A 23,536-nucleotide genomic window follows, 5' to 3' on the forward strand; every position below is an offset into this window, starting at 1 on the left:
AAATTGAAGGATAAGAAAGCAGATCAGCTTAAACTTAGTTTGATTCCCTCAAATGAACGTTAAATAATTAATTGAACAAATGCTAATGAATTAAAACAAGTGGGAGACTCCACTGAGCGAACCGGCTCGTAAGAGTTATTATTTCGAGAATCAAAAACGAAAAAGAATCAACTCAAAATAATCTGTTGAACGATTCTGTAAATGTGACATTTTCAAATTTTTAAATATCATTTTTAAGTTTAAAAAAACAATAACAAAAATATGTAAAATGTGTTCATATTTGTAAACATTGTCATGTTTTATTTAACTTCAACTTTATTTTTGCTTTATATATATATATATATATATATATATATATATATATATATATATATATATATATATATATATATATATATATATATATATCCTAACATGATTGTACCCCTGGCTGTATGTGCTATGTTTTAAAACTAACTAACTAAATAAATAAATAAAACGAAACAAAATAAGTGCAGGGAAAGATGGGTGTTAGCTGGAAGACTTTTATTCTGTAGAGGACCGAGCGGAAGTGCGCTTGTAAATCTGTTGGACTCGCTTCCTGTCCTGGGTGGTGGCTTTAAACTTTCTTACTCGACTTCATTCCTGTGTGCGGGAATGAGTGAAAGAAGAAAACAAGTTGTATAAAAGCGTCACACTGTGCAGCTGAACAAGTGTTGTATTAAACGGAGTCGTTTATTCGACTGATCTTGATACACTTCGCACGGAGGGAGAGTAAACATCGAGTTAAAGTCATGCAGGCCATCAAGTGTGTGGTCGTCGGGGACGGGTGAGTCACTTTACTGTCTCTTCACGGTCTCTGATGAGTCTGTACTCACATTTTCTCACTCTAAACATGTCTGGGCTCACTTTGTTGCGCTGGCCGTGTCTAGACAGCATCTAGCAGTTTCTCGGAGTAACTTTAAGTGCAGTGTTGTGATCCCAGCACTGACTGTGCCACAGTATCTTCACAGAGAACAGACTGTGGTGTCTTATAAACACACATCCTTCGTCCCTGTGTTGGTTTCCACATATCTTAGTTCTTTGCTTTGAAGTTGTTTACCCATGTTGATAATTGCACTTCTAAGGCTGATCTGAAACTCCTACATAGAAGTTTCTCATTGACTTGCCAAGTTTATACACAAACTGCCTTCAACCTGTAAGAAAATGAAATGCTTTATTGATTATCTGTGGTTGGCACTTGATTCATGTACATTACTGCATGTTTTTATTTATCTATTTGACATTTTATTTGCTGTTGTTATTAAGCAGTCTACCCAGAAAAAAGGTTCACAGATGTACTCACACACCTCTTATTCTGTACCTGCTGATTGAAATCAAAACTGCTTTCAGCTGTGAGAGGAAGTGAACCGCACAAAATCATACGTCACATTCTGGAAATCTCAGCCCTAAAGTACTAGTCTCATGAGAATTAGTTGTACTTATTCATCAGATTTCTATAGAAATCTGCATTGTAATCAAGATACACCCCTACATCAAACACAGACCTGGCTGGACTGATCTGTACTTTATAATGGACTCAATCCGTCTGGTGGTCCTCAAGCTTGTGTAGCTCTCGCTGTCATGAAGTAATATGTTGCGTTTATATGCTGTACTTGATCAGGCTCAAAAATTTTGTATGTATATATATATATATATATATATATATATATATATATATATATAAAACAGTTGGATGCAATCCACCACATGCCTTCTGTCATCTGGATTATAGTTTTTATACTTAAAAAAAAAAAAAAAAAGGCATTTTAGACAAACCACCATGTTCAGTTTGTAAAACACATCTTTGCTGTAAAATCTTTGAAGTAAATGTAAGAATATATTTTATTTTGTCAGTACTATTTCATGTTAACATTTACTGGACTGATGCAACTTTTACTTGATTATCCTCAAATCATATTTAAAAAAAAAAAGTTAAAATGTGAGTATCATATGTGATGCATCATGCTTTTGAGCCTATAAGTGTTTTATAATTTTACTAAGACATATTAGTGGAAATATAGAGTGAAAACTGATATTTACAGGCTTTTTATGTAAGCAGTATGCTATACAGCTATAAAAATCTCATTGATATGTTAATATCAGCAAATGCACCAAATACCATATTTGTGCTCAGTTTGGGCCTCTGTATAATATATATATATATATATATATATATATATATATAATGGAACAGGAACAGTTTATTGAACCTTAACAAAAATATAAACAAAATGACATGTTTATGTAATATATAGTTAGTGTGTGTATATACATATACATATATGTGCTATATATTCTGACTATTGTTTATAGATAATATTTTTTTCGTGGTTAACATGTTAAAGGACATAGTTCTTTTTAAGAAACGAAAATGAATGAAATGGATTCTGTGCCTGCTGATTGAGAGGAAGTGAACCGCACTAAATCATACGTCACATTCTGGAAATCTCAGCCCTGAAGTACTAGTCATATCCTCCTGAGACCCAGCTCTGGAGAGGATATTATATTTCTCTCACATCTCACAGTTTCAAGTTTCTCTGCTTGCTCTTTTAATATGGCTGACATTCATTTAGTGATCAAACTGTACATCCTTTTGGAAATATGATAATGTTGTTTGTCATAAATCAAAATATGACTTCCTGTTATGCCGCTGTAGAGGACACCAGGACTAAAGGCATGTTTATTATGCATTATGGGAGATGCAACAATTGAATAGGAAAATAAATTATATATATCAATAATCTTATGTAATATTTGATATTATTATATAAATATGGCCAGTTATTACTCCCATTATTGCACTTGCTTTTTCAACATGCTGTCCCAACAGCACATTAATATGCAAATCATAGACAACATTGTGTTTAATGGAAAAAACAGTTTATGGAAATTTTACACACATATTACATAAAGTAAAATGGTATATCTGATCATTTTATTATATCTTTTATAACATAGCTGAGAATCATCCTTATACAGAGTTTGTTATAAATCAAAAATCATTTTTTTCTGTAGAAGAACTAAGTCCTGGTGTCCTCCTAGAGAAGACTAGCAAATGAATAAACCATAAAAAATAAAAATATATTTATTTTTCATTTTTTTCTTATGTTCTAAACAATGTAATGACATAAAAATAAAAATAAAACCTCAATACAGAAAGCTTTTTTTCTCCTGGTTCTCAGGAGGATATGAGAGCTTTTCTGACAGACCAGTTTTTCAGCAGTTCTGCTTCCTGATACGATCTTGTTGTGAGGTGTTTCTCTTCTTCATTCCAGAGCTGTGGGTAAAACATGTCTGCTGATCAGCTACACAACCAATGCCTTCCCTGGAGAATACATCCCCACAGTGTGAGTGCCAGCACCTTCATCTGGAAATATTTTATCTGAGCTGTGCTTTGGCCGTCCAGAATCATGTGTTCCGGAGAGTTCTGCATCTGTTTACAGTCAGCATGATTTCACATCACTGATTAACATTCAGAAGAATTGCATTGCCTTTCCGTTGACAGATTTGATAATTACTCTGCAAACGTGATGGTGGATGGGAAACCAGTGAATCTGGGTCTGTGGGATACAGCAGGACAGGAGGATTATGACAGACTTCGGCCCCTGTCGTACCCTCAAACGGTAAGATCACAGACCCACAGCCAGACTTTTTTACAAGATAATGAAAAGTGTCGGTTTTAGTGCCAATCTGTGTGTGTGTGTGTGTGTGTGTGTTTTAAGAATTTATGGTATGCATGTATTTAAACAGGCACAAAAAGACCTTTGTATTTAAACTGTCCCTATCCATGAAAGTGGACATAAATCTTACTTGTCCTCTTGATGGATTACAGTTTCAGTTATCCTTCCACACTGCTATTATTTTTTTTTAACTCCGCCCCTATACTAGTAATATATACAGCCACAAATGTTTGGACTATGAACTAATAGTGTAGTCGACAGGGTTCGCGGTATATCCATTAGTCATGCATTAATTTCCTCCTGTCTGTTTTTATAAATATAATCATATTTACTCATACACATTGTCAATTTTAAACAACAGCATTTCTTGTCCGTCTGAGACATTGCTGGCTATAAATAGTGGAAATGCACCTGTAAATCTCCATCGGTGCATCATGAGTGCCTTTGTCCCATAGGACGTGTTTCTCATCTGCTTCTCCCTTGTGAGTCCGGCCTCTTTTGAGAACGTTCGTGCCAAGGTAAGTGCTTTTTCTTCAAAGTAGAAGGTAAAATTAAGCTAGCAAATACTATCAGAGGCTTTACTTCTTGAAATAATTAGTGCATGCAGGACTGACGTTGCATTTCTCACCTGTTTAGATGATTTTGTAATGTGTTGTGTGTGTTCAGTGGTATCCAGAAGTGAGGCACCACTGTCCAAACACTCCGATCATCCTGGTAGGAACCAAGCTTGATCTGAGAGAAGATAAGGACACGATTGAGAAACTGAAGGAGAAGAAGCTCACTCCCATTACCTTCCCTCAGGGCCTGGCCATGACCAAAGAGATTGGTAGGGGGAGTCCTGTACATTTAAAAACATGTCCCTTCATAAATGACTGCATTAGGGGCCGTTCACATATCGCGCCTAAAACATGTGGAAAACGCTTGGTGCGCCGCTTTCTCCTTCTTTCCAAAGCGCTCGGGCAGTTATGCCCCTGAGGCATCTGCCTTTGCTAAGCAACCATGACGCACTCTCTCCATAATGCTGTGTTCACACCAAATGCGAATAGAGCGTCAAATTTGTCTAGTTTGCCGCTTGAACATTTTGAGATCATTCGCTTCATTCGTGCATGAAATTAACTTCACGTCATGGGGGGCTTCTGCCAGCTGAGTTCACTCAGCATTTTCAACCGCCATTTTATTCATGAAATGTAGTTTTAAAAGTATTTCAGGCGAAAATGTAGTTGTTTTAAACTCAAATATGCGGTTCATATTTAAAGACAGTGTCTATTTAAAAAATGTGTTTCGCCGATTTCGGAGATGAGCTCCATGCGATCAGCGGGAGCTCCGTCATCATGTATCCGCCGAGAGCAGCCTTACCTCGGCTAGACCTTCTGACATTTGCCGCTGGCTCTGATGTCTCTTTAGTGGTTCAAGATAAAATATAATTAATTTGGGGTAAAACAAACGTTTCTAATTTTTGGCCTTTATTCAATTAATCTGTTAATATGTCTTTTTTTATTCCTGTCTCTATAGAAAAATTAACTTTTGTCATATAGCTCCGGTTGACTGCTCACTGACAACATCTGTCGTTCCTCCTTGTTGAATGAGTGACTCCTAGCTAGGGATGGGTACCGAAACCTGGTATTAAACTGGCCCCGGGGCTAAATTATGAAAGACCGTAGTATCAGTAAGATCTGACGTTACCGGTTCTGCTTTCGGTACTGGAGGGGGATAAAAATTTATGTACTCTGTATTTTTGCTTAATAATGTTTTCGTGCACATTTTCTCTCACGAAACATTTCTAATTTGTGCAATCATATTCAGACTTTTGTCTGTGAGATCTGCGGGGTCTCATGCGCGCCGCGGAGGCTGTCTGTCAGTCACACACACACACACACAACAAGAACGAGCGCGGCGCACACACACGCAGGGGCCGTATCACATATCACGTATTTTGCGCGCTCAAGTTCGTTATTTCAAATGTAGGCATGGGGTAAGCGCGCTCATAATGGAAGCGATGCGACGAGCTCGTTTTTTTCCAGGCGGGTCCGCACCGCATCGAGTTAAAAACATCTCAACTTTTCAGAATGCCGCAAGCGCACCGCAGGTCATGTAACTTCCTCACCTTTTCCGTAACAACGTTGAAGCTCAGCCAAGATGAAGGAACAGCTGATAGCTGTATGTGGATTTTTTTATTAGTTTAGTAGCAGAGCTACTGCAAGCAGTTTTTAGTGCTGCAAATCCATTCATCCATTGCTGAAATTTCTGCATCTTCGTGGAGAGAGCAGGTCATGGTTGCTTAGCAACGGCAGACTCCTCAGGAGCTCAAGTGCCCAAAGGATTTGGGGGGAAAAATCAGAAAGCGGCGCGCCTAGCGTTTTCCATGCGTTTTTAGACGCGATATGTAAACGGCCCCATACAGTACGAAAACTCCTGCTTAATACAAAGAGTGACGATGGTGGAGACAGCAAAACGTTCCAAAGTGTGGTTATACTTCACTAGAGTTGATGCAGACAACGCTGGTTGTCATAAGTGCAACAACATTTTTGCATGTAAGGGTGGAAACACAAGCAATCTATCAAAGCATCTTTCAAAAGTGCATTGTGTGCAGAGAGAGAAGTGCAAGTTTTCGACTGCCTAACACAATTTCAAAGTACCGATAAGAATACAGTTAAAGTACCGGACCGTTAAGCAGTATCGGTAAGAGTAGTAATACCGTTAAAACCTTTACGATACCCATCCCTACTCCTAGCAGGCTCCTGATTGGTTAACGCGGCGCGAATTGACGCCAAAGTTACAAATTTTCAACTCGGGCGGCAGACGCAAATTCGCGTCAAACGCTTAAATGCACAAAAGCACCATTTGCGCGAAATGCTCAATTTGCGCGTCAATGCCTCATTCGCGCTGCGAGACCTCCAGACGTGCGTAAACGTGCCTTTGCATTGACTTAACATTGAAATCATTCACGGCAGTCGCTCTATTCGCGTTTGGTGTGAAAACAGCATAAAGACGCAGAAATTTGAGCAAAGGATAAATGGATTTGCAGCTCAAAAAATCGCTTGCAGTAGCTCTGCTACTTAATTTATTTCAAAATGGCAATCCATATACAACTATGATCAGCTGTACCTTCATCTTGGCTGAGCTTTCAGCGTTGTTACGGGAAAGGATGAAGCTGATTGGTTAGTTCTTGTCACATGACCCGCGGTGCGCTTGCGGCATTCTGAAAAGTTTAAATGTTTTTAACTCGATGCGGTGCGGACGCGCCTGGAAAAACACGCGCTTTGCATCTGCTTTGCGTCGCGACCGCGTCGCTTCCATTATGAGCACACATACCGCGCGCCTACATTGGAAATAACAAACTTGAGCGCGCAAAAGGCGCGATATGTGAACGGCCCCTTACTGTGGCATAAAAACTCAGAAGCTGATTTCTGAATGGCGAGTCAGTGTTTTCTCATACATCATGCTTGTTATGTTGAAAGTGGTTGTGCTTGTCTTTGTTTAACAGGGTCTGTGAAGTATCTGGAGTGCTCAGCGCTCACACAGCGTGGTCTGAAGACGGTGTTTGACGAGGCCATCCGAGCCGTGCTCTGCCCTCCTCCTGTCAAGAAGAACAGGAGGAAGTGCCTGCTGCTCTAGAGCTGAGGAAAGATCGCTGTGATCCAAAGTGTATTTCTAAAGGAAATGAGAATGTCTTCCATTGTAATTACCTGTACAACTTTATACAAAACTTTAATCAAGAGACTTCGTAAAACTCTATCCCCTATCCCTTAGGCAGACACGTACCATTGGATGACCTGCGGCCTTTGACTAATGGGATATTAACTTTTAGATGGTTAGCAATGTCCTGAAGTTGGTTCCTTCCATTGAGGACCCGTAAGGTTTGTTTACAGTCTTTGTTTGAAAGAAATGAAGATCCTGCCAAATAGCATTACATTAAAATGGGGGCGGTACTGTGTCCACCACATTTGTTTTTTTTTACCCCCTAAAGGGCTTCAACCATTTGGCAAACCAGAGCTAGCTGTTGGCTGCTGTGAAGCAAATGCCATGTCTAGTGGTTTAACCCATTTAGTTTAAAGCGATAAAGTTAAGTCCGATTACCTCGCACCTGTTTCTGAAACATGAGGTTTTCATAATGAAAGGATGAGGTGTCCGAACAGATTTATATTCTTGCGTGCACACTATTTGCCATTTGTTTCGGGGGGTTATTCTGTAATTTAAGGCCACACTAATTATACACAAAAACATGTCCTAGCCACATTTCACTTCTAAATTATACTTAAAATAAATAAATGAAGCCTGTTTTTAGGACCTTTAGCACAATTAGTTTTCCCTTATTGCAATATATATAAATATATATTTACATTTTAAGTATTTTTTTTATGAATTTTACTGTAATATTTGACTATAATGAGAACTTTGATTGAGAAAATGGGCTTAATTGTAATTGAATGTCATAATATTCTGTATCATAATGAATGATCCTAAAAATAGGCTTTATTTTTGTGTAATCAAAGTATAATTTCCATCTTTGTTTTGAGGTGAAACATGGCCAGGAAATGTTTTGTTGGTTTCAGAATGGGCTGAACTAGTTTTATCCACAAATATCAGCATTCAATAATGGCTTCTTATAATATCCAATGGGACAATTAGTGTCAATCTTAATTTAGCGGTATATGAACACCTCGATGCTTTTTGGCATTTATAGTAAAAAGAGCCATATCTATATTTTTGGTTAAAACACTTTTAGAAACGTTCTTCTTTTTGACACTTTTTATATTTGCTAATGTTACAAAAAGAAAGACTTTTGTCAAAGCGTACACTACAGGAATTGGTTCATGTGAAGTTAGTTTTCTCTTGATGCGGTCTATTCCAATTACATTGACTTCTTTCTGTACTAATAACATGTAACTGTCAGATGTGTTTATATTCTGGAAACGATTGCTTGTCTTGTTGATTGAACAGCACATCATGTATAAGGTATTCTGACTTTTAACACTTTTACATACACACTTGAACTGTCCTGAGGCACAGATACAGAATGTGCATCATTTTTGATCACCCTATCGAGCAATTTCTATCTGCATAGTTATAGCCGGATGTTAACCCTGTTTTTAGGGGTATTGATTATGTCACTTGTTTTACAGAACCATAAATTCAGATAAAACCCTACAGTTGTGTGTTGTTTCAATTGGAAACCTTGTGTAGTTCAGATTTTGGCCTTCAGCAGCTGGTGCAGGACTTCTGAAGGGCCGTGGTAATATGAACTCCATTCTAGACACAATTGTCTTAAGATGTAAATGCCATTTAAATGGCAGCAACATAAGAACACATCTTAAATAGTGGCGATCCTGAGTGGTGCCAACAAAGACAGTGAGAAAACGTACACTTGACACTGAGAAGTTTGGCAAAATTTTATTATATATACTGTGCACAGTTGATTCTGCTGTTTGTAACCAAAATAATATGGCAATGAATACATGACAAAGTTCACTTCAAGTCAAGAGAGTTAAGCTCTTCGTTTCAGTCCACGTATCGTAATAATGTCCCTGATGTTGTCTGTATGCTACAAATGGACAAAAACATCACATTTTAGACATCGGACCTTGTCCTCGCTATTACAACTCAACTGTACTCAGTGATTCAGCAGTCTTACCACTCTACTAACTCTGCTCCCATTATATCATGAACGTGATACTTCATCTGGAATTGGACCTGTGAAGTAGTGCGGCGTTCCTCCAATTCAGTCCTGAGGATTTCCCCGTATCTGGATTTCTTAACCATGCCGAGAACAGCTTTGCGTCCTGTTAGGAAATAGGATATTCAACAGCAGGAAGTGGAAATGCATTGCATGCGTGTCTCTTGTTAAACCCCTACCCTTAATGAAGTACTTAATGAATTTGCCAGAGTTGGGGATTGAAAGCCACCAGCTGCCCGCATCCCTCACAGTGAGGACGCCTGATTTCACCAGCTGCCTGCAAGGACACAATAAGTACAAGAGACACCCAAGAACATAGGTATAGTTGTGTCCTCGTCCTTACGTAATCTCTCGGTCTGTGAAGAGAAACTCATTAAGCATTTTTTCCTTGTTGAAACTCAAATCGGAGCAGCCGGGTATTAGTTTGGCCAGAAATTTCTCTACAGTTCCCAATGTTTCCCTGCCAGCTTCCCCCTGCAGGACTTTAGTTCTGTAATCTTCAGCGAACACCAAAGCGAAGGCCTCGGAGTCAAACCCCAGCTGGAACATCAACAGCTCGCCGTTTTCCCTCAACTCATTCTGATGAGGAAAAGAGAAGACCAGAGCTTCTGAATGCGTTAAGGCTATTATAAATACATCCATACAGGCAATGCAATCTGATCTTACCACCTGCTTGTCCACTAAGGTTTTGTCATTGTGTAAACTGTACAGCTGATGTTTTAAGACGACTGGTGGAAGACTATCATTGAAGAGCTTTCGTGAAAACAGTGTCATGAGATACTGCAAGCTTGACCTGACATCAGCTGCTCCATCTGCTGAACAAACACCATACAGCATGCTTATAGAAACAGATTCAAGCAGTTACATGCTGTATAATGTTGTATTTGAAGCCTATAGTAACATGAGTATAGCCATTAAAATGATCATTATTTACATACACAGACAGTCCTATGGCTGAAGTTAAATTCAGATATAGAATTGATACAGTGTAAAGTTACGTAATAGGAGAATAATGACATGAAAATTAATTGCATGCATTCATAACTATATATTGAGTCAAACAAGTATTATTTTAAGCAGGTCTTTTGAAACATTACCTCTGCTATGTTTTTATAAATTTTGAAAACGTCATGATGTATCAGTTTCATACTTGGGTTTTAAACGCAACCATGAAGGTAAACCATAGATATGACATCTTGCCTCTTACCTGTCTCACTGTCAGCTGCACATCTGCGTCTCTTTGTTAAACAGAACGTGTCTGCGATCAGGGCTCTTTTTCTGCTCATTTCTTTCTTTAATGCACGGACAATACTTCACTTAACTGTACTTCCTCATGTAGATAGCTTGTATGCTAGGTGAGAATAGCGCAAAAATGTTTATTTAACATTTCTACTGCTGAAGTGACAAAGGAACACAGTTTTTATTCTCAAAAATACATATATTTCTATAAATTCTACTTTGTTAACTCTTGAATTTAAATGTGCACTCCACAGCTCGATGACACAACAGCTGACTGTGAGTCTTCTTCGTTGCTTTCTGGATGAATTAAAGACATCGGCTGCTCTCTGGCGGACTCTATTAAAACAACACGCACGCGCTCGAGGAGAGCAAGTGCATGTGTTGTTCCCTGATGTACTACTATATAATTGTTTCATTTGGTCAAGTTTGAGTAGATAATTCTACTCTGAAACATCTCAGTGGGAAATAGCCAGCATCTTCTACAAAGTCTTATTTAAAGTTGGCCAGTGAAAAGATTGGAAATCTTTTCTTTGTACTTTAGTCAATTAAAAAAAGGACATATAACATATTATTGCTATATTCACATCTCAACTAACATAGTTAACATAGTAACATAATAAATAACACCTGCAAGAATGACCCGCCGTATCATAGTACTGAGACTGCTCTCCTTAGAGTTACAAATGATCTGCTCTTATCATCTGATCGTGGTTTATCTCTCTATTAGTTTTATTGGATTTTAGTGCTGTGTTCGACACAATTGACCACAACAAACTTTTGCATAGACTAGAAAACTATATTTGGCATTAACAGAGATGCATTAGCATGATTTAAATCGTGCTTATATGACCGCCATCAATTCGTAGCAGTGAACGAAGAGGTAATCATATCGATCAAAAATGCAGTATGGAGTACCTCAAGGCTCAGTACTAGGGACACTACTCTTCACGCTTTACATGTTACCCTTGGGAGATATCATCAGGAAACATTGTGTGAGCTTTCACTGTTATGCTGAATTCAGCTTTCTTCTAGAACACTGTCTAAGGCTTGATGGCTGGTCTGTCAATTCTTCGTGATCATTTAGGAACCTAGGTGTGCTATTCGATAGCAATGTTTCAAACATTTTTTCTAATGTAATTTGTAATGCTTTATTGGGTGGTTGTTCTGCACGCTTGGTAAACAAACTACAGCTAGTCCAAAATGCAGCAGCAAGAGTTCTTACTAGAACCAGGAAGTATGACCATATTAGCCCGGTCCTGTCAACACTGCACTGGCTCCCTATCAAACATCGTATAGATTTTAAAATATTGCTTATTACTTATAAAGCCCTGAATGGTTTAGCACCTCAGTATTTGAATGAGCTCCTTTTACATTATAATCCTCTACGTCCGCCACGTTCTCAAAACTCAAGGAATTTGATAATACCTAGAATATCAAAATCAACTGCGGGTGGCAAATCCTTTTCCTGTTTGGCATCTAAACTCTGGAATAACCTACCTAACATTGTTCGGGAGGCAGACACTCTCTTGCCGTTTAAATCTAGATTAAAGACCCATCTCTTTAACCTGGTTTACACATAACATACTAATATGCTTGTGGCGAGTGGGGCGGGGCCGAGAGGCATGGGAACGATGATTGGAGATGAGCTACACCTGCGCCCCACCGCCAGTATCGAGTCCCACGTAGGAGATGGAAGGATATAAAACTGGAGCGACTTTAGTGAAGGACGAGAGAGGACCAGGGATATTTTATGTTTGCTTTTTATTTGTGCGCGTCAGTCGCCGTGAGGGGCTGACGCGCTGTTTTGTATTTATTTTGAATATTAAAATTATGTTTTGATTGTGCGCCGGTTCCCACCTCCTTCTTCCCGATGAATATGGAGATGTGAATATCGTTACAATGCTTTTAATATCCAAATCCGTTAAAGGATTTTTAGGTTGCATTAATTAGGTAAACCAGGACCGGAAACACTTCCCATAACACCCGATGTACTTGCTACATCATTAGAAGAATGGCATCTACGCTAATATTAGTCTGTTTCTCTCTTGTTCCGAGGTTACTGTAGCCAGCAGATCCAGTCTGTGTCCAGATCAGAGGGTCACTGCAGTCACCCGGATCCAGTACGTATCCAGACCAGATGGTGGATCAGCACCTAGAAAGGACCTCTACATCCCTGAAAGACAGCGGAGACCAGGACAACTAGAGCCCCAGATACAGATCCCCTGTAAAGACCTTGTCTCAGAGGAGCACCAGGACAAGACCACAGGAAACAGAAGATTCTTCTGCACAATCTGACTTTGCTGCAGCCTGGAATTGAACTACTGGTTTCGTCTGGTCAGAGGAGAACTGACCCCCAACTGAGCCTGGTTTCTCCCAAGGTTTTTTTCTCCATTCTGTCACCGATGGAGTTTTGGTTCCTTGCCGCTGTCGCCTCTGGCTTGATTAGTTGGGGTCACTTCATCTACAGCGATATCATTGACTTGATTGCACAGATACAATTTAAACTGAATTGAGCTGCATAATGACATCACTGAATTCAATGATGAACTGTCTTTAACTCTCATTTTGCATTATTGACACTGTTTTCCTAATGAATGTTGTTCAGTTGCTTTGACACAATCTTTTTAGCTTAAAGCGCTATATAAATAAAGATGACTTGATACTTAATTTCCAGCGATTTCGTCAACAGTTACTATTTAAATTTAATGATGAACTGACTTTTTGCATTTTTGACACACTATTTTCCTATTTAATGCTGTTCAGTTGCTTTGTCACAATCTGTATTGTTATAAATAAAGTTGGCTTGACTTGACTTACACACACACACAACCACACTCTCCTATGAACTCCTCTACACCTGTCCTGCATGTTTTTGGATGGTAGGGGAAACCTGAGACCTGGAGGAAAACTACTGTTGGTTTATTATTTGTAATTAGTGAAACTCTAATTCATCACAGAAATAATGAAAATGTCAGGCTGGAATGAAAACAATATTTAATCAAACATAATTAAAAACCTAGTGGAAGTGTTTGCTAACGTGCAATAATTGTTCTCATGCATTTCTCTGTTTGATTGTCCCCGCAGGTAATAAGTGCTCTTTTGTGATGTTTAACAATAAACTGAATGCTTAGATCTTACAAAATCTCATCATCTGTAGATCTAGTAACAAGACAAGTTTACACAAAATATAGGATCAGATTAAATAGACATAGTTGGTTCAGATATGAGCTGGGTCTATTGTGTTTGTCTTGTGTAACAACATTCATGTGGTTTTCAAAGAGCTGCGTCCCTTTAAAGGAGACTAATGATTCTTGTTTCACTCAAAAACTATAAAGAAGTCACAGCTGAACATCGTGGAATCTGACCTGGGAGTTTTCTAACAAAGGTAAACGTTATCCGTTTTAAATGCTTAAAACAGATATATTGAGAAAATAATTTAGAAATGCTTATTTTTCATGTTTGTAGGAGCTGAAATGGTTCTTCAACCCAGGATTTCATTGTTGCTCCTCCTCTGTTCATCTCCTTTTGGTAAATAATTTTTCCAGTTGTAGTAAACTTTCTCATATAATGTAAATACTGTGTTGATATAATTAGAATTTATAGATTAATATAGGTGAAAATGCATTTTATAATAAAAATTTTATAATCAGCGTAAGATTTGACTAGAATTTGTGAATGTTTTAGTTTGCATGTCCCTCTGAAATGATTTAAACCTGATTATAATGTTCTCCAGCATGACCGTCTGTAAAAGGGAGTTATAGTAACATGCTCAGTCAATTTTTAAAGTGGTAAATAAAATAAGAAAATACCATTAAATTTTTTTTTTTGCTTTAAAATTTCACATTTCCAGTGTGTTACTTTGCATTTCTTTGTTTGTGAATTTTACTAGCAATTTCTGAGTAAAAAATGTTTCTAAACCTTTTTTTGTCAGAGTAAAAACAGTGCATAATTTTAAATGTTATTCATTTGTATCATAACTGCACTTAAAAAAAAATTATCCAAAATCCTAAAACTTTCAGTTTTATTTGCCTGTTCAAGTTAGTGAACTCCCTCTCTTACAATGTCTTTTTCATGTAGTTTACTGACATTTTCCTGTAGTTCAAACAGTAGATCACGGTGCTAGCAACGGCAAGGTCATGGGTTCAATTCCCAGGGAAAGCAAGAAACTGATGAAATTTAAATTTGCTTTAAATAAAGGCATCTGCCAAGTGCATGAATAAAAACATTTATCTTGTCCTATAGCATTTGTCGCAGCTAATTCCACTGAGACTCCCTGTGATCGTCGCTGTCTGGCAAATTCTCTGGTTCAGAAAGAACTGTTTAGTGCACCACAGAGTGATAACTGTACCATCATAGTGAACATCACTTCAATACTGTATGAGACATTGTCTTTCGTAAGTGCCACTCTCGTCTTGTTGATCATCTTCGATGTTAGAAAAAGCATATATATGTATATGTATAAAATCTGTACCTAATAATTTTTTTCCCGTGTTTTAGGATACAAAGGACATGAAAATGACCAGCCGTATCAAGGTAAACATGGTGAGTTGAGTTCCTGAATACTAGTTAACTGAATACTATAACATATTTTAGAGTGTAAACTCTAGTGTAAAATTACTGTTATTGTGATTATTTTGATAGCATGTTGAAAAATCAATTGGTCAATAATTTACTCACATTTTTGAATATTGACTTTGTAGTGCACGATCCAAACATACATTTTTATAATTCATGAATGAAAATATTTTGTAACATGATATTGATGTGCCATTTACATGGTAATGCAATGTCTGATTTTAAAATGAGTTTTAAAGGATGAATTTTGAGATTTTATGTTTTCAAGTGATATATAACTTCTGATGATTTCTAAAATGTGATAGAGAAAAAGGCAACGAGGAAGTTTTTTTTAAACAAAGGTCAAAACTTTAAAAAAAATTTAGATTTTTGAGGGTGCACTCTTGTCATAAATTAATCGATTACTTTTCCTACATTATTTTTAACAAACAACATTGGTAAAGTATATATTTGAGAGTCTTAGACCTTTCCAACGATATATAGTTTGTCAAGATTAGATTCGATTTAATTGTAATATAGTGAAGTAAATGTAGGCGTCCCACAGAGGGGACGGGTGACAGTTAACAGGTTTTAAACATTTATCAATAATTATGTAACAGTACATGCTTTTACTTGCAGAACCAATCAGAATCAAGTATTCCAAACAACTGTTATATGAGTTACATTGTAAAACAAAACAAGAAGCTGTTTCTTTCACTAAAACATTGACTAAATTCTAAATGTATTCTTATAATCACAAAATTAAAGAATGCATTTCTTAGACTGATAATATTTTCTGTCCTACAGTTGTGGAACGATCCTGATCTTGGATGGATGCAAGAGAAATCGAGATATCCAACAATTGTTTTGCCAGCTGATAAAATCTGGATTCCTCGGATAGTTTTGGACAACGCGTGAGTATCAAAACTGATGCTGATGTATGACATATATTGGACACAATATAGATATAAAATAGATATAGATATAAAACATTTGTGATATAGAAGAAAACATTGGGAAAAATATCAAAACTCTAAAAAATATGCTGGGTTAAATATGGACAAACAAAGCGATTGGGTTTGTTTTCAACCAAAAACTGGGTTAAATGTTTAACCCAACCCTCTGGGGAGTAACCCAACTGCTGGGTCAAAACAACCCAACTGCTGAGTTTGTCCATATTATAGCAGCGCTGGGTTGTATTTAACCCAGCATTTTTTAGAGTGAAGTGATAGATATTTTTATATCAAGGCAGATAGTTGATACAGTTACTCTGTGACGTTGCTAAAATGTCACAATCTGTTTGCACTCAGAATAGAAACGAGCATGGAGCCGTACACTAACGATGTGCAGGTGCGGCGAGATGGCACTGTGCTGCATTCAGTTGTTTTGTTCACGACGGTGAGCTGTGAAATCAACCTCTTCAACTACCCCTTTGTGAAGGGCTCGTGCCCTGTGGCCATCAATGGATGGAGCCAGAGAGGTAAGATTGAAATGTTAAACTGATTATGACCATTTGTTTTTAAACTGATGAATATTCCTAATTATATTATGAAAACATGATTACTAGTAGTGCCTGCTTTCCATGGTTTGAACCAAGCAAATAGAGTTTTGTTAATATGGTGTATAATAGCCTGTTTTAATTGGAAATGATATGTGTTTGCACTGAAAAGAATGACAATGACTTCATTTAAATATCCCATGGCTGATTAAAGTGGAATTACAGCAACTATTTTTAGCGTTATCCTGTAAATAATTGCACATCTTAGAACATTGGTCAGCCAATCAGATCCAAACATTCAACAGCCCCGTGGTATGAATTAGGATAACCTGAATATGTTCTCTTGTTTGTTTGCTCCAGTTTGCTCGCTCACTCTCCAGATCACTGATGATGTGTCTTTGATTGGCGGCAGTCGAGGAGAGTGGCAGACTACACACGTGATCAAAACTGTGGATTCATCAAATCGTGTTTATCTCCAAGTAATGAAATCATCCCATTCTCAACCTCTGATAAACAGTATTGAGTTTAGAGAGCATGTTACCTGTAGCCCTCAAGGCAGAAATGGACCATTATACAACCATATGCATTTCTCAGAAATAAATACACCACGAGAACCATCTAAACAATTCCAAAAGACTGACTTCTCAGACATGCAGCAATCTCCTTCTCTGACTGTTTACATGAGGTCTGGAACTAGGATGAAAAATCTGCGACAGACAGTCATTTTTAATATTTGGTCATATGGTATAACTTGTGAATTGAGGACATGAAATAATCGCTTGTTAATTAATTGCTTTTGATCTGTGAACAGGTGGCTCTGTTGATTAACCCCTTCAGTGCTGTCGTAACCCTGATCCTGCCCAGTGGACTGGTACTCCTGACTGACCTGGTGAGCTTTGCTCTGCCATTTGAAGGGGGAGAACGCAACTCTTTTAAGGTCACCCTGGTCCTGAGCTTCACCATGTTCCTCCTCATCCTCAGTGATCACTTGCCTAGCAGTGGCGAGTGTAGCCCCCTCCTACGTAAGTGAAATTGCACAAGAAAATCTGCTCCATTAGATTTATGATGGTACGTAGATTTTTACAATGCAGATGTAAAGTAATTTTAATTTAAACGATAATTCATAAGGAATTATATTTTCTTTGCATAAGGTTTAGCACTGTATTTATGATAAATGTGTTTAAAATGTCTACATTATATTTTCTGACAGCATAGTTTAAAAGATACAAAATAATTAGTCAAAAGCACTATATCACATCAACATGTACAATAATAAGCAGATGGCATTTTCTCTGTTTTCTCCTCTAAAGATTACCACTTCTGCTTCTGTCTGGTGTGTTTGGTCATGAGCACGCTGGCTTCAATAGTGCTAACACGTCTGTCTATAGACGACAGCTTCTTACTGTGCAGACGATCTGCTAAGGTTCATCCATCAAACAGCACCAAAACACAACATGACAGCCTGGATCAGGAGACAGGTGAGGGATGACTGGAAGCACAAAGGTCAATATGTCTCTGCTTCAAGCTACGAAACAAACAAAAGAGTGCGAATGTGTATGTTTTTTTAAATTGTAAAAAATTTAACTGATATGAAATATAATCTCATATCTTGGCCTATAGTTCCCATGTAATGCCATTTGCAATGCATTTTACTTCTGTTAAAAATGTAGGCCTTAACCCAACCATATCTATCTACTTAGAAAGCGAAATTGACAAATGTATATGATTGTTTCAGTAAAATACTTAAAATCAGGATTAAAACATGCAGCAATAGCATCTAATATCATACACTGCTTTTTCAGCGATTGCAGAATGCTCTTAAATGGGACTTTGAAATCATACCAAATTATGTTCTAATGCCAATATTACTGTTAGCCACAAACACAACTGGTATTCTCTTATAGAATGGAAGTGTATTTCTGCTTTAAATAATGACCTTATTTGAAAAATGCATGGTTAATTTGGCACTGGCTGGTGCACTAATTTTGTGATTGTAGTGGTGCACAAATGACACACTTCAGCTTTAATTAGTTCTGCATTGCAATAACATAAATTATTTTTTCTTCGTCACCAGATAAAGGTGTGATTGCAACCCAGTCTGGTAATCTGGCTTCAGAGATGGCCTCGCTCCAGAAAATAGTGAACTTTTTGGAGAACATGGATAAAGGAGAAAAGGAGGCACAGAGTAAAGTGGCATTTGCTTACCTCCTAGACAAATTCTGCTTTGGCTTTTTTATGATGATCTACATAATTTATGTCATAATTCTTGTTGTTATCACCCGAACAGACATTTGTAATGTTAATAATCTGGATTTCTGGGATGAGTCTCACCACAATGATGACAAATTTGACTACTCATACACTGAACTATAGTCACTTTCACATTGACATAACACATTGTGTCTCTATCTCAGTAAAAAAAAATCAAAATTATGTCTTCAAACAAAACTATGAAATAACTATAAACTAATAGTTTGTTAATGATTTGTAACTGTGTGTCAATAAAGAATGGCGATAACACTCATGGAGAGCAACAATAATAAAAAAAAATCCCATTCATCTGAGGAAAATGGCATCATGACAACTCCAACAAACACACACAGTCTCAAAGTCTATATATTCCTTTTAGTCAAAGTACAATTTGAATGTCCTTCAATGGATAAAGATGACATACACACAACATACACACACACACACACACACACACACACACACACACACAAAGACACTGTGTCAGCCAGCCATGTAGACCATGTTAACCTACAAAACCTTGGTGTGCATCAGGACAAAACCACTAGATGGCTGTGTGGATCAAGACAGGTAAATAAAAATAAAATAAAAGTGATTTGGTAGCACTTTATTTTAAGAGCCATTTCTCAATATTAACAAGAATGCATGTTACTGGCATGTTACTAGCATGTTGGCTGATTATTAGTACTTAAGCACATATTAGTGCCTTATGTTGAATGACCATATTTTAGACCCCTTAATCCTTCCCCATACCTAAATTTAACAACTAGCTTACTAATTATTAATAAGCAGCAAATTAGAAATTTATTGAGACAAAAGTGCAATTGAAAGTTTAACATATAGATACAGATATAAAGATATAAACTTTATTTGATCATAGAGATGTTTAATTTGTTGTGGTATTGTTACAAAGTTAGATATTATGCATATATATATGCAATGTTGTATTTTGAGAAGAGGAGGGGCCTCAGCACTGAACCCTGAGGTACCCCAGTGGTTAGCTGATGTGACACCAATGTGATAAAATGTTAACTATTCATTGTTTTCTTTTCACTGGTGCTTCGCATGAACTAATGGCTTTCAAATTAAATTCTCAATAAAGACACTTACTGAGATGCTAAAAAAATTGTTATTAGATGAGTAGTTGACGTGAAATTGTGAAATAAAGTTGAATTTTCATTAAATGTTTTATATATATATATATATATATATATATATATATATATATATATATATATTATAATAATTGCAAATGCAGATTTTATTACCTTTAACCTGTTAACTGTCACTCACGTTTTTGAAGATAGACATGAATGTGCATGATACAAACCTAAATTTTTATAATTCATGACTGAAAATATTTTGTAACATGATTTTGATGTACCATTTACATGGTAATGCAATGTCTGATTTTAAAATGGGTTTTGAAGGATGAATTTTGAGATTTTATGTTTTCAAGTGATATATAACTTCTGATGATTTCTAAAATGTGATAGAGAAAAAGGCAATGAGGAAGTCTTTTTTTTTAAACAAAGGTCAAAGCTCCTTTTGTAATGTAGATTTCTGAGGGTGCACTCTTGTCATAAGTTCATCTATTACTTTTCCTACATAATTTTTAACAAAAGATCTTGGTAAAATATATATTTGGGAGTCTTAGACCTTTCCAACTTGATTGTAATATAGTATAGTCAACGTAGGCGTCCTGTATACGGGACGGGGTGACATTTAACAGGTTAAAGGAATAGGTTTTATAAAAATGTAAATTTCCTGAAAATGTACTCACCTTCAGGCCATGCAAGATGAAGATGAATTTTTTTCTTCATTTTGCATTGCATTACTTGCTAATGAATGGATTCTCACTGAATGGGTGCTGTCAGAAAGAGAGTACAAACAGCTGATTAAAACATCACAATAATCCACAAGTAATCCACATCACTCCAGTCCATCAGTAAAAGTTAAAAGTTATGTGTTTGTAATAAACCAATTCATCACTAAGATGTTTTTAAACTGTTTAGTGCTTCCATAGTCCATAATATCATGTTCTGCAGTGAAAAAGGTCCTCTTATTTGATTCAGGGAAAATATGCATATATTAAGTATCTTTAAAAGAAAAGCAATTCTAAACAAATAAAATGGTGGATTGTGTTAGAGCAGGAAATAACCAGTAATATTTAAAAGGCAAAACAGGGAGAACAGCACAATGTAAATCTTCATCACTGCCTCAAACTTGAAGGAATTTATAGCTACAATTACATAATTATGTTTTGTGTTATTGCAAAAATAAACATACAGGTACAGTATCTTTGGACTGCATCCTAAAATTCACATATTATCCACAGTGAGTCAAACAATCAAAATTCACATTCTTAAACATGAAAAGCAGAAGCAATTCCTGTCTTAAGGCTATCTGCGTTGCCTTTTACTAGAGGACAATATAAGCATTATTTTCTCAAGAAAAACTAAAGAATAAAGAATAGAAAATAAAGGTAAATACTGTACTTGTAGTTTATTATTTTTTTTTACAGTGAAATGTAAAAAATGACTTTATGACTGTACATGTTGAACAAATGTCATAAAGCAGGTTGGTGACGCATTAGGATATTGCAGCAATGTTATTCATTAATTCATACAAAATTTGACTGAATTGAATGTTTGGAGACGGCGAGACAGGGATGTGAACAGAGAGTTTAAATCAGGATAAAAAATAAAGTACATTTAAAGGTCATTTCTAAAATAAGGAAATAATAAAACCATAAAAGTCCCAAGATAATAATGAGGATGATGAAAACAAAACTAATAATAAACTATTAATGGCTCCACACAGGCCCATTCAGAAATCTGTTTCTAAAAACAAATCAACAGAAAGTTTATTGATATTAACAGATTTTGGTTATGCATACGCAATTTATAAATTTACACTTGTTTATTAGTATTTTGACCAGGGCCATTGCTAGTGGGGTGAAAGGTGATGATGATTATAGTGGGGTCCCCAGGCAATCTCAACCAACTGCTGAGGGCAGCCTAAAAAGATGCTCAGGACAGTTGATAGGCCACTGACATGCATCATCATGAAAACTTATCAATTGCATGTGTTTTTCAGCATGGCTAATTTAAACATTCAATATAGTTTAAAGCTTTCAAACACAAGACATGAAAAACTCAACTGAGTACTTGCATGCCATGTGGGTGCGCACACAGAGAGCTGTGTCTCGAGGACACTGAACCAAGCTCTTCTTCGCGTCCTCCTGCACCAAAACGAATGAATACGAAGTCGCAGTTTAAACATGCAAACGGAAAAAGATGTGGAAGAGGCCACATCGGCACCCGCACGCAGTGTTCTGTGTGAACAGGGCGCTCGCAGAGAGATGCGTCTCAAAGCGCTTGAACACCGATTTTGCCTCTTCTTGCTCTCATTCTGACAAATGCATATAAAGTTATGTCAAAATACAGTTTTCTGAGAGAATCCTCAAAAAATGTTTGGTTACGTTTTAAATGAAAGTAATAAATGGAGAAAGATATTGGATGTGTATCATTATAATGGATGCATTGTCTCTCAAAGTGACTACGACTATTTTGCTAGCTGCTGTAAAGTTAATCCAAGAAAAAGAAAGTAAAACACTTACTGCTCTTGCCTGAATTATTATGCAGTTTCAACAAGAATTAAACCACAGTCAAACCAAAAATTATTCAGACACCAAATATATTTATTCATCTATTTTTTTACTAATAGTTGCAGGAAACTATAGTTCATTTATGTAAGTGAGGATGCAAAATAAAATAATTAATTACTTACCTTTCTATCAAAGTTATCTGATCACAATTGTGGTCTGTTTTTGTTTTGTTTCCCCGTGTTTCCATGACCTTATTTGGTCCTTCCCGTTCCTGTTCTAATTGTTTTTAATTTGTTCTAGGTGTTCCTTGTCATTTAGTTTTCCTCATCACCTTTCTGGCCCTCGTTGTGTAGCAACCTGTGACACTGACATTATCAAGATGAATTTGTTCTGACAGTTTAGCTATGATTTTTTGTCATATTTTATTACAATTTTTTTAATTATAACAAATAAACTGTGATAATATGAGACCAGGTACAGGTGCACAAGACCGTCCCAGGTCTTAAAAACTTAACGCACACTAAATTCACAGTATCTAAAATACCGCCACGAAGCGGTATTCAAGGCTTAGAGTATCCCATCCCTCATCATGTTATGAAAATAAATAGCATTTGATCTCTCGTGTTTTCACAGCTGCCTCTCCATTTCCTCAAAAAAAAAACACACCCTGTCTGCCTCAGAGTAAACTGTCATGCCTTTCTCTTCAAACTCCATCACATATAACACACTATTCATTAATGAATTATTAACTGAATGCAAGCACACAACCTCACCCCAGGCCAGAGCTGTGACTGCAAGAATAATAATTACTTTATGACTTCCAAATAAAACTCTTTAATGGTCCTCAAGGAAAGATCTCAAGTGGGTTTGTGATTTCCTTCTTCAGAACGACTTCTAAATTAATAATTAAAGACAGCATAAAGATGCTATTTAGGACAGAAGAAATTGTTTCCCCCATCAGAGTCAACAGATGCTTCCTGACCCCATGAAATCAAGGTTTTGGAGCCACA

General features: G+C 36.8%; 3 protein-coding genes across 7 annotated transcripts; 2 read left to right on the plus strand and 1 right to left on the minus strand.

The window, feature by feature from the left end:
• Positions 1 to 550: 550 nt before the first annotated feature.
• Positions 551 to 8,849, plus strand: LOC127944461 (ras-related C3 botulinum toxin substrate 1). The gene is made up of 6 exons (XM_052540395.1): positions 551 to 808; positions 3,297 to 3,368; positions 3,527 to 3,644; positions 4,157 to 4,219; positions 4,368 to 4,527; positions 7,186 to 8,849. Exons 1-6 carry the CDS (start codon positions 774 to 776, stop codon positions 7,314 to 7,316), a joined length of 579 nt encoding a protein of 192 aa, XP_052396355.1. The 5' UTR covers positions 551 to 773; the 3' UTR covers positions 7,317 to 8,849.
• Positions 8,850 to 9,077: 228 nt separating this feature from the next.
• On the minus strand, positions 9,078 to 10,930 carry LOC127944409 (serine/threonine-protein kinase 19). Of its 5 annotated transcripts, XM_052540340.1 has the most exons (6): positions 10,583 to 10,929; positions 10,042 to 10,190; positions 9,719 to 9,954; positions 9,555 to 9,652; positions 9,334 to 9,481; positions 9,078 to 9,243 (listed from the first exon to the last, which is right to left on the minus strand). In XM_052540340.1, the coding sequence occupies exons 1-6, from the start codon at positions 10,659 to 10,661 to the stop codon at positions 9,201 to 9,203; spliced, it is 753 nt and encodes a 250-aa protein (XP_052396300.1). In that variant the 5' UTR covers positions 10,662 to 10,929; the 3' UTR covers positions 9,078 to 9,200. The 5 variants fall into 5 exon arrangements, with proteins under 5 accessions (XP_052396300.1, XP_052396278.1, XP_052396271.1 ...); XM_052540318.1 differs by having other exon boundaries at positions 9,719 to 10,187; positions 10,583 to 10,930; XM_052540311.1 differs by having other exon boundaries at positions 9,719 to 10,190; positions 10,583 to 10,930.
• Positions 10,931 to 15,950: 5,020 nt separating this feature from the next.
• On the plus strand, positions 15,951 to 19,251 carry LOC127944401 (5-hydroxytryptamine receptor 3A). Its single transcript, XM_052540300.1, has 6 exons — positions 15,951 to 16,082; positions 16,479 to 16,648; positions 17,027 to 17,145; positions 17,478 to 17,688; positions 17,977 to 18,144; positions 18,741 to 19,251. The coding sequence occupies exons 1-6, from the start codon at positions 16,003 to 16,005 to the stop codon at positions 19,037 to 19,039; spliced, it is 1,047 nt and encodes a 348-aa protein (XP_052396260.1). The 5' UTR covers positions 15,951 to 16,002; the 3' UTR covers positions 19,040 to 19,251.
• Positions 19,252 to 23,536: the final 4,285 nt, after the last annotated feature.

This window comes from Carassius gibelio, chromosome A3, assembly GCF_023724105.1.
Source record: "Carassius gibelio isolate Cgi1373 ecotype wild population from Czech Republic chromosome A3, carGib1.2-hapl.c, whole genome shotgun sequence".
In the NCBI taxonomy this organism is placed as follows: domain Eukaryota; kingdom Metazoa; phylum Chordata; class Actinopteri; order Cypriniformes; family Cyprinidae; genus Carassius; species Carassius gibelio.

Bases quoted from the DNA above. Each gene is read 5' to 3' on its own strand.
- LOC127944409 (XM_052540311.1), bottom strand. From the start codon at position 10,661: ATGAGCAGAAAAAGAGCCCTGATCGCAGACACGTTCTGTTTAACAAAG. The intron at 9,653-9,718 runs GTAAGGACGAGG...GTGTCCTTGCAG, and splicing joins TTCACAGACCGAGAGATTAC to GCAGCTGGTGAAATCAGGCG. The intron at 9,482-9,554 runs GTAGGGGTTTAA...ATTTCCTAACAG, and splicing joins CATTAAGTACTTCATTAAGG to GACGCAAAGCTGTTCTCGGC.
- LOC127944401 (XM_052540300.1), top strand. From the start codon at position 16,003: ATGCAAGAGAAATCGAGATATCCAACAATTGTTTTGCCAGCTGATAAA. The intron at 16,649-17,026 runs GTAAGATTGAAA...TGTTTGCTCCAG, and splicing joins CAATGGATGGAGCCAGAGAG to TTTGCTCGCTCACTCTCCAG. The intron at 18,145-18,740 runs GTGAGGGATGAC...CTTCGTCACCAG, and splicing joins CAGCCTGGATCAGGAGACAG to ATAAAGGTGTGATTGCAACC.
- LOC127944461 (XM_052540395.1), top strand. From the start codon at position 774: ATGCAGGCCATCAAGTGTGTGGTCGTCGGGGACGG. The intron at 4,220-4,367 runs GTAAGTGCTTTT...GTGTGTGTTCAG, and splicing joins TTGAGAACGTTCGTGCCAAG to TGGTATCCAGAAGTGAGGCA. The intron at 4,528-7,185 runs GTAGGGGGAGTC...TTTGTTTAACAG, and splicing joins GGCCATGACCAAAGAGATTG to GGTCTGTGAAGTATCTGGAG.